At 35.4% G+C, this 10,591-nt stretch overlaps 1 protein-coding gene across 1 annotated transcript in view; it reads left to right on the top strand.

The window, feature by feature from the left end:
• VPS13A (vacuolar protein sorting 13 homolog A (S. cerevisiae)) overlaps positions 1-10,591 on the top strand; it is a 220,188-nt gene that overhangs the window by 202,502 nt on the left and 7,095 nt on the right. The window contains exons 69-71 of the mRNA XM_011947040.1: positions 4,775-4,860; positions 7,734-7,857; positions 9,683-9,757. Of these exons, the coding sequence (XP_011802430.1) occupies positions 4,775-4,860; positions 7,734-7,857; positions 9,683-9,757 (285 nt within the window). The remainder of the gene's footprint in view (positions 1-4,774; positions 4,861-7,733; positions 7,858-9,682; positions 9,758-10,591) is intronic.

Raw genomic sequence — 10,591 nt, 5'->3', positions numbered from 1 at the left:
TAGAGACGGGGTTTCACTGTGTTAGCCAGGATGGTCTCGATCTCCTGACCTCGTGATCCGCCCGTCTCGGCCTCCCAAAGTGCTGGGATTACAGGCTTGTGCCACCGCGCCCGGCCTCTTTCAGTAATTCTTAAACGATGATAGGTAATTTATATATATACTTCCTAATGAATAAGGCAAAAGAATGTTTTTCCTTTAACATTTAAGCATATAAATGAGGCTAACATGTCTAAAGTACTGGCATTGTTAATTCCTTCATATTTCAGCCCAATCTTTGTCTTTATGTAAAGGCCCTACATGATAATTCCTAAACTCTGATTTTGCTAATTCTTCCTTTATTTTAAAGGCTATCAAATTATTTTAGTAGAACCATTTATACCTAGCATCTGTTTGGGATAGAGGAAGATAGGATTTTTGATACTAAATTATTTGAATACTGTTGACCTGGAAAAAATTAGCAGCCTATCTCGGCAACTATCAGTATCCAGGATATCAAAGACATTTTTTGAGGTACCATGAGGAAAGTATGACTGATACCATAAGGAGGAAACATCGTGATATGTTTGGTATAGTGAAATGCACTGGAATTAGAAGTGAAGAATCCAGTTTTCTGAGCCCAGTTTTGCAACTTTGCCAAGCAAGTCACTTAGATGTCCCCTTACCTAATTACGCAAGAGATGGTGAAAATTTAGATTTAGAAGATTCATTAGACACTTACCGATCCTCAGTTTCTTTGTGTGTAAAAGGAAGAGATTGGTTTGGATGAACAATAGGAGTTTTTCAGATCTAAAATCCTGGGTTTTTTTCCCTAAAAAAAAATAATGTTTTGAGAAGTCTAAGCCTAATATATAATACATTTATAAAGTCAGGCAGGAATTTGTGACTACAACGTGACATTTGTAGACTTTTTACAGTGTGATGTTCTCTCCCATGACTTCTGTGGATTCAGTTTCAAAGTTTTGGATCCTGTTTATAATGTTCTTATTCCATATTCTCTTGTTTATAATGAACACTGAGCAGCAAGATTTTGCTGTGTGAGGAGTTATCTTTGACATTTATTCAAATACAGTCACTCTAAATAACAAAGAATACAGTTGATTATGTTTCAAAGCAGACTACTATGACCATAAAGCTCATTCATCTTTCAAGTGTTACATTTAAGGTTTTGGATGGAAAGCATTATATGAATTACTTTCTTTGGACTTTTTTTATTTCTTATTTATACCAGATGCTGTTGTGACTGTCGAAACTGGTTTAACTGCTTATATGCACAGATTAGATTTGATTTAAGTTGGGTCTGAAAAGTAGAAAGTGATGCGAGGTAGGCTTAATTACAATGCCCAAACTTAGCATAATATGGAAATAAAAGTTAGGTACTTGGAATAAACCATAGCTTTTAAATTATTTGAAGGTTAGGATCTATTAATGGTGCATGTAGGCTCTTGAATTCTATTAGCTGTGGTATTCTTGAGGAGGTCAAGATTTGCATTCTTGATTTTTAAACTTGGCCACATGGAACAAAAGAAAATGAATCTTTGTAAGCCAGTTTCTTTTCAGATATCAAAAAACTAAAACAATAAAAGAATGTAAAAATTAAAAAAAAAAAAAAGCTTAACTTCTGCCTCTACCATTATGCTTCAAAAGCCCAGAGATCAGTGCTGTTAATAGATTGATGTATACCTTCTAGAAGTTTCTTATGTATGTACAAGTATATGTACATGTATGCATTTCTACTTTATATACATTCTCTTTTGTAATATAATTTTATTTACTATAATCTTATACATCTATGTCAGTATGCACAGGTCTTCATTTTTCTTTTTTATGACTTCATAATGCCCCATTATATGGCTGTACATGAATTTAATACCCTATTAATGAATATTTAGATTTTGTACTTTTAATACAATATTGCTGTGAATATTCTTATATGTCTATTTTGGCATACTTTTGCCTAAGATAATTTCTAGCAGTGGAATTGCTAACTCAGATGGTATGTTTAATTGATTTGCATTTTCCTGATTTTGAGTTATAGTGAATATTTTCTCATGTTTATCAGTCAGATATTGTTTGTTTTTTGCTGAACTACCTGTTCATATTCTTCACACATTTTTCTACTGCTTTACTCATTATTTTCTGTCAGTTTCTTCAAATTGCTAGAATTGTCTATTTTGAAATTGACTCTCTCTCTCTGTATTGACAAATATTTTCCCAAATTGTCCTTTGAGTTTTGTGTTATTTTACTTAATTACTGTTTATTTGCTTATCATTTTGCCATTCAGTAGTGGTTAAGTTCTATGTACTTACCAATTTTTTATGTTGTGTTTTATGGACTTTGTTATATTTTGGCCTTTCCCAACTTCAAGATTATTAAAATGTTACTTTTTCTAGTACTTTTATAGTCATTTTGTATACTTAAATCATGGATCCATGTAGAATTGATTGAGTATATAGAGAGAAGGATACAGCTTTAGCCAGTGAGTTACTTAAAACACCATTTATTTGATAATGCATGTATTTACCCACTGATTTGAAGTGCTGTCTTGATTTAATAAATTTCTGTAATTGGATAGGATTTTATAATGTCCTATATGCATATGGTCAGTTTCTGCAATCTGTATTCTTTCCTTTGATATGTCTGCATATACTTTACCAGCACCAAACTGTTTCACTACTGCAGCTTTATAAACTGCATTAATGTCTGCTAGAGTAGCTCTTCTCATTCTTCTTTCATAATTTACTGAATATTACCACATTTTTTTCCTAGATAAGTTTTAGTATAATTTTGACAAATCACTTCTTACCTCCTACCCCGTGCTCCAAAAACCACCATCTTGGGATCACATGAAGAGTGTGTGTGTGTGTGTGTGTGTGTGTGTGTGTGTGTGTGTGAAAATTAGGAGTCAATAACATCTTTATTATGATAATTTTTTATGTCCAAGAATAAGATATGGATTTCCATTTTCAAAATTTCTTTTACTCCCCTGAATACAGTAGTATGGCTTTTATCACCTATATTCTACACATTATCACATTATTTATTAAACTTAATGTGTAAATATTTATCTTTTTTATTACCCTTGTAAACAGGATTTCTTTCTCTTCCATTTCCAAATTGATTACTGGGTTTTGTGTGCTTGGCTTTTCCAAATGTACTGTCATTCACAAATAATTTCTACTCATGATGCTTCTTCCTCTTAATAATTTATATTTCTTAAAACATAGTTCATTTCATCTAAGTTTTCAAAATTACTTGCATAATTTATAAATTATCTAATACAGTAGTCCTATCATATCCACAATTGCTTTCTGCAGTTTCAGTTACCCTTGGCCAACCACGGTTTGAAAATATTAAATGGAAAATTTCAGAAATAAACCTTCACATACCTTTTATTACAGTATAATTGTTCTATTTTATTATTGGTTATTAATCTCTTACTGTGCCTAATTTATAAATTAAACTTTATCATAGGTGTGTATATATAGGAAAACCATAGAATATATTTAGGGCTCAGTGCTGTCTGTGGTTTCAGGTACCCACTGGAGGTCCAGGAACATATCCCACTGCAGATAAGGGGGAACTACTGTAATTCATGTTAATTTTTTTCTGAATCTGTATTTATGTCCCTTTTTCATTTGTAATACAAAGTATTTGTGTTTATTTGCCCTACCTACTACAGTATATAGTAAAGATACTCTTTTCCTCAATATTTTATAATCATTGAATTTAGAAACTTCTTCCATGCAATTAATCTGTATGACTCATCCTGCTATTTTAGTTTTTTTTTTAAACTTCTTTCTCAGATAAAAATGAAAACTATCAACTTTTTATACCAAGATCATCATGAAGTTACTTCTTAGCTTTCTTCTAAGCTAAATCAGTTTAGTTTTTTGGTACAGCTTCATGGAACACAATTTTCTAAAACCTTTATATCCTCTCTTGGATTTCTTCATGGTTTTTCACATTTTGGCTAAATTCATAACATGCCTCTTCTTGAGGGATCTTAGTCATAATTACATTGCTTGCCTTGCCTGTAAAAATAGTAGGCTAGCCTGCTATATACTTTAAATAGCTGAAGTAACTCCATCCTCAGAGCAAATATTACTGAAAATAGAATTTAAAATCATAACTCTATTTTCTTCATATGGTTATATTTACATTTTTGAAGCAAACAATTGTTAATAAACAGTGTCATGGATAGACAGTGTTTCAACAGTCTTGAAAAACAAAGATTGTTTCAAAGGCTAAGTAAGCCTTGGGGTCCCTGTTTGTCCAGAAACTCTCTGCTCTTTATTTTTTAATGAGTTGTGAGATGGACAAAGAAAAGCATGTTTGTAAGATATATACGGAATTTCTAGGGCAAGGCAGAAGCTAATAAGTAATTTATGTGATACATATGTTTATATATGTGTTAGTATTTACATGTGTTTTTGTACAAATATTATTAAATACTAATATATTTTCCAATATAAAGTCACTGTAATAGTTAAATACCTCATTAGATTGAATTTAAACTTTGTAAGATAACATCAGCTTCTAAAAATCTAGCAGTAAAGGTTGGCATTGCTGCAACTGAGTAATCTTAAATAAAGTAGTGCAAGTAGATGCTTTTAAAAAGGAAACAGCAATGATTTTACAAATAATGAAATCTGTTTTCTGTATGTTCATGGTTTGCCCATTGAGAAATGGTTTTTAGAGGACTATAAGGCATTGTTTGCATTACAGTAGGAATATTATCAATTTTCTCATTGTCTCTCACCTTTTTTCTTTTAGGTCATGGAAAATGGAAGATTTGCAAAATACAAATATTTTACCCACGTCATGATCAATAAGACAGATATGCTAATGATAACCAGACGGTAACTTCCTTTCTTTCTCTTATGTAATTCAATAAGGGGTTAACTGGCAGCCCCTCATGCAGTGAAGATCTGTTATTCATCTTTTGTTCCATATAGTCACAGTGATTCTTGGGTCCTCTTGCTCCACAAGCCTAACTCCCTAAATGTTACATAAATGTCCTGCATAGCTTTGTGCCTGCATACAGATAAACACAGTCATGCACAGACACAAATATTTTAGTATTTCTTTCAACCAATTCAAACGGATACAGAAATTCCATAAAACTGTCCTCTTAAAAGTAAGCTTTCTCCTCACTGAAGAAGTGTACAATTTTAGGTTATCCCAGAAGTCAGCAGTCCTCTGATAGTATCTGTTTGTTAGAATACATATAGATTAACGTAAGTGGATATACTGGTAGAAGCAGATAAAATTTTAGGTGGATACTACAGCGACTTCTTCAAATAGACAGTGGAGGGGTACATGCAAAAATATACAGTGGCATAGCCTCAGAGGGGCAAGTGTGCAGGAGTCATTGTTAAACTAGGGAAGGAATGAGCAAGTGCATTAGTAAGATGGCAGTCTCTGGGTGGTGGAGAGTGAAAATACGGCTAGTGGGGAGAAGTTAGAGCTAAATAGAAATGAATTGTCAATCTATGGTTTTGTTCACTATTGAAAGGTAAAGTTACATGAACATTGTGTTGGTTCAAGGTGACTACGAAGCAGTCACTTTTAATGTTGTAATCTCAGTTTCTGAACCTAAAATGCATAGCCCTATTTTAATTTTCTTATTTAAAAAGTAACACCAAGTGGAAAACTTCCACAATATTAGAAGTTATACCTGTAAAAAGTAAGTCTTCATTCCACCCCAGATATTAGTCCCTCTGTTCCCTTCCAAGAGGCAGCCCATTTTTTACTTGTTTCCTCTGTATCCTTCTTGAAATAGTCTATGCCTCTACAGGTAGACATACACACATATTTTAATGCAGATGAAAGTCTCTTATACATAGCATTATGTACTTAGTCTTAATTTTTCACTTGAGATCTATATTTTGAAGGTTATTACATGTCAACATATGGAGATCTTTCTTAATTTGTAAATTCCTGCCTAATATTTATTTAGGAGTATGTACTAATTTACCTGTAACTTGTTTCTAGACTTTTGTAATTGCAGACACTGCTTCAGGTATCATTTTTGCTCATAAAAATTTTCCATCATGTTTTTAGTAACTCACTTTCCCATTGACTAAAGGAAAGGTAACTAATCAGCATTAAGCAAAATCAATTGCAAAGTTTGGTTCCAAATCTTGCAACATTTTAAAAGTTTTTTTTTTTTCCCCCTCAATGCAGTGGACCTCCTTTAGATGAGGCCACAGTGCCTTGACAGAGTAAGGGAAGTGAATTAGTTGTAGTTGAATAAAACATGATGGTTATACTTGGGATTCCCTTTCCAAGTTTCGGGTTTGAGGATAAAAGGATCTTTGAATGAGGACTGGGAATAGCTGCTACATTGGCCAGTTGTCTGTGATTTTTTCACGTGGTTGGAGATGTCCTGGAGCACCACTGGGTTTGCTCCATCAGCTCCTGTAATCCAGGATTGGTAAAGGAGGGGAACAGGGACAGAAGATGGAAGTGAGAGATATAAATCATGGCTAGCTTTCTCCTTTTCCATCCTAGCCAGGAGCCAGATGTTTCTTTAACTCAATCTAATAGAAACCTCTGGTTGCACCTACTGTTGATGTTTCAATCAGAAAGAAAAATTAAGAAGAAAGACATTTGAAGGAGGGATTAAATAGACTTCTTATAGACAGAAGGTATTTTCATTTCTTGGTTTCTTTCTTCAAAATGGGAAAACAAGAATTTATTTAAAAATTAGAATGATGCTTTTTGAAGTCTTCCTCTAAAATTGGCAGTAATGGGACTTGATTTTACTTGTGAACATCCCAAGGCCCTCAGTATGATGATTCTGTTCAACATGGTTAGAAAAGCTTCTTTCTGATGTAGTTGGGAAATACGTTACATGGAGCCTTAGAAATGACAGTATTTATTCTAATGCATTAATTATATGAAAGTTTCTCCAAATACTGGCTGATAATTGGTTCTGTAAATGTATCCTGTTTCTTATGAGGTGCCTTACATATTTGATTTTATAAGTGCTTCAGTTTTTCTAAATATGTTGTGCTATAAATATCCCATTGAGCATTATGTGAGCTGCATCCCACAAATTTTATGTTGTATTTTCATTCTCATTCTGTTCAAAATATTTTCTAATTTCCTTTGAGATTCTTTGACCTCTGGATTATTTGGAAGTGTTACTGTTAAGCGTTTGTAAATACTATTGTTATCTTTTTGTTTTGGTTTCTAGTTTAGTTCTGTTATGATCTGAGAACACACTTTATGGTTTCAGTTCTTTTTATTTATTTTTTATTTTACTTTTTTTTTTTTTTTTTTTGAGGCAGAGTCTTTCTCTGTCGCCCAGGCTCGAGTGCAGTGGTGCGATCTCAGCTCACTGCAAGCTCTGCCTCCTGGGTTCACGCCATTCTCCATTCTCTTGCCTCAGCCTCCCGAGTAGCTGGGACTATACAGGCTCCCACCACCATGCCCGGCTAATTTTTTTGTATTTTTGGTAGAGACGGGGTTTCACCATGTTAGCCAGGCTGGTCTCGATATCCTGACCTCGTGATTTGCCCGCCTCAGCCTCCCAAAGTGCTGGGATTACAGGCATGAGCCTGTGCGCCCAGCCCCTCAGTTCTTTTAAATTCATTAAGAATATAGAATATAGTCTATGTTGATGAATATTGCATTTGCACTTGAGATTCATTCGTATCCTGTTGTTATCGGCTATAAGTGCCTCAATTTTAAAGCGAATTCTGTTTTTTTGTTTTTGTTTTTGCAGTGGTGTATTGTTTGTAACAAAGGGAACATTTGGACAGCTCACGTGTGAGTGGCAGTATAGCTTTGATGAGTTTACCAAAGAGCCATTCATTGTTCATGGGAGAAGATTGCGCATTGAAGCAAAGGTATGTTGAATAGATTTATTTGTTGAAAAGTTGGAACTGAAAATAATGCTTTGAAATCGTCCTTTTTATTTGTACAATGCTCTACCTCTTTTATAGACATCACCTTCTCTTGGTATGGTTTTTCTTTAATACCTGCTGTCTTACCCAGGCTTAAAAAAAAAAAAAAAAAAAAAAAAAACTAGGCCAAGAAAAACCATGCTTTTTGTGCTATTGCACTGACAATAACATTCCTGGGCCCTCGTTGCATGTTCAGTAACAGAACCCCACCTTCCCACATATGAAATAATGGGTAGTGGCTATTAGCCTGTACTCCAGTCCATATTGCTTTCCTGGCTTTTTATTTTTCCCTTTTTAACATTAATATTTTATCTTATCTCTTTGATTTCTTCCCCTTCCACCTCTTCATGAGACCTCATATCTACAATTCTGCAGTCATTCTGTTTTTTGAGACAGTCCCTCGCCCTGTTGCCCAGGCTGGAGCGCAGTGGCGCTCTTGGCTCACTGCAACCTCCACCTCCCGGATTCAAGCGATTCTCCTGCCTCAGCCTCCTGAGTAGCTGGGACTACAGGCATTTGCCACCATGCCAGACTAATTTTTGTAGTTTTGGTACAGATGGTGTTTCACCAGGTTGGCCAGTCTGGTCTTGAATTCCTGGGCCCAAGCGATCTGCCTGCCTCAGCCTCCCAAAGTGCTGTGATTATAGACATGAGCCACTGTGCCCAGCCTTATCCTTTTTTTTTAATTAGAAGAAGCTAATTTCTTCTAGTGTCCGTATTTGCATGGATAGTTGAATTACTTATAGAACATGTTAGACTAGTAAAACCCTCACTTTGCCTCTCTATGACCTTACCCATACATAGAGAGGAAAACATCATCCTTGTCTTCAATAGTTTCACTTCTGTTTGTCCCTGAAATGCTCAATATCTGCTCTGAGACAGTCCCCATCCCCCACTACCAATACTAAACATAATGCCAATGGAGTATAAACAGTGGAGGAAAATCATCTAGGACCCGACCTGATCTCTTTGATTCTAAACTATATTCTTACTGTACAACTGGATTAAAATGGCAGAAGTACATACATGCACACACATACAACATGTGTTTACATATGTATGCATACACACACGTGTGTATATTTTTAACATGGATTCATTCATGATTCTATGGCCAGATAACAACTGTGTACGAAATTGTTTGGAGAGGAAAAACAGTGGCACTACTCCCCGACTTACCCCCTTCCCATCCTTTATGTCAGCCCTTCATGGCTTTAGCAATTGAAATATCACCTTAAGCTTTTTAACTTAGGTTTAGTGATAATGGTTGTGTTATTAATAGAATGTAGTCTTTTTTTCTACTGGTTTTGATTCTTCTTGGTTCTTCATTCTTGTCTTTTTTAAAGTGCATGATTTGTGTAGATGAATACTTTAGGCATGCAGTAATAAAGCTTTGTGGCATTTCTTTCTTTTTTTTCAGACAGAGTCGCGCTCTGTCGCCCAGGCTGGAGTGTAGTGGCGCGGTATCAGCTCACTGCAAGCTCCGCCTCCTAGGTTCACGCCTTTCTCCTGCCTCAGCCTCCTGAGTAGCTGGGACTACAGGCACCTGCCACCACGCCCGGCTAATTTTTTTGTATCTTTAGTAGAGACAGGGTTTCACCGTGTTAGCCAGGATGGTCTCAATCTCCTGACCTCATGATCTGCCCACCTCAGCCTCCCAAAGTGCTGGGATTACAGGCATAAGCCACTGTGCCTGGCCTGTGGCATTTCTTTATGGATTTTTACAACCAGATTTTCTTTCTAATGAATTTATGTATTCTGTTTATAGGAACGAGTGAAGTCTGTATTTCATGCCAGAGAGTTTGGAAAAATAATTAACTTCAAGACCCCAGAGGATGCCAGGGTAAATATAATAAATCTTTTATTTAAAAAGATAGGAGCTGCTCACTCCAAAACCATGTAAGTGCACTGTCTTTTAAGGCAGATACATTTTGTTTTGGAATTTTTGTTTGTTTTGCTTTTGTGTTTTGACAGGTGTTAGGATATGTAACCAGATAATATTTTCCCCAGACTTTTTTTTTTTTTTTTTACTGGATTCAGTTCAGCATACCTACTTGCTTTCAGCATATCTACTTGCTTTTCAAACCAGAATACTCCATCTTACTTTAAAAGCTAACTATAATTTTTTAATTAAAAAAGTCAACAAAAATTATTTTTAGTGTTAGTCCATCAGCTCCAGCAGGAAAGTATAACCCCACATTGTTGATTTTTCTACTGCATAGCTACTGTGATTTTTTTCAAAGTTGCCATAGCATGACACAGACCAAAGGGAGCCAAACCCGACAGAAAATCCAAGTTTGAATACTGATTCTGTCCTTCTTGATTATATAATCTTGGACATCCAGAGAAGGCTACTGGATTCAGTTATCTTTCCCTATCTTAGGGCTATTCTTACTAGGCTCTTCTCTTTTTTTGGTGGCGGGGGGGGGGGCTTAAATCAGGTTTTTTTTTTTTTTTTTTGAGGCAGAGTCTTTCTCTGTTGCCCAGGCTAGAATGCAGTGGCATGATCACGGCTCACTGCAGCCTCAGCCTCCGGGGCTCAAGTGAGTTGTAGGAGCTCTTTATATATTTTTTTTTTTTTTTTTTTTTTTTTTTTTTTTTTTTGAGGCAGAGTCTTTCTCTGTCGCCCAGGCTCGAGTGCAGTGGTGCGATCTCAGCTCACTGCAAGCTCTGCCTC

This window comes from Colobus angolensis, unplaced genomic scaffold, assembly GCF_000951035.1.
Source record: "Colobus angolensis palliatus isolate OR3802 unplaced genomic scaffold, Cang.pa_1.0 Scaffold257, whole genome shotgun sequence".
Taxonomy (NCBI): Eukaryota; Metazoa; Chordata; class Mammalia; order Primates; family Cercopithecidae; genus Colobus; species Colobus angolensis.
The sequence above is the reverse complement of the archived record's forward strand: the minus strand, read 5'-3'. Positions and strand labels throughout refer to the sequence as shown.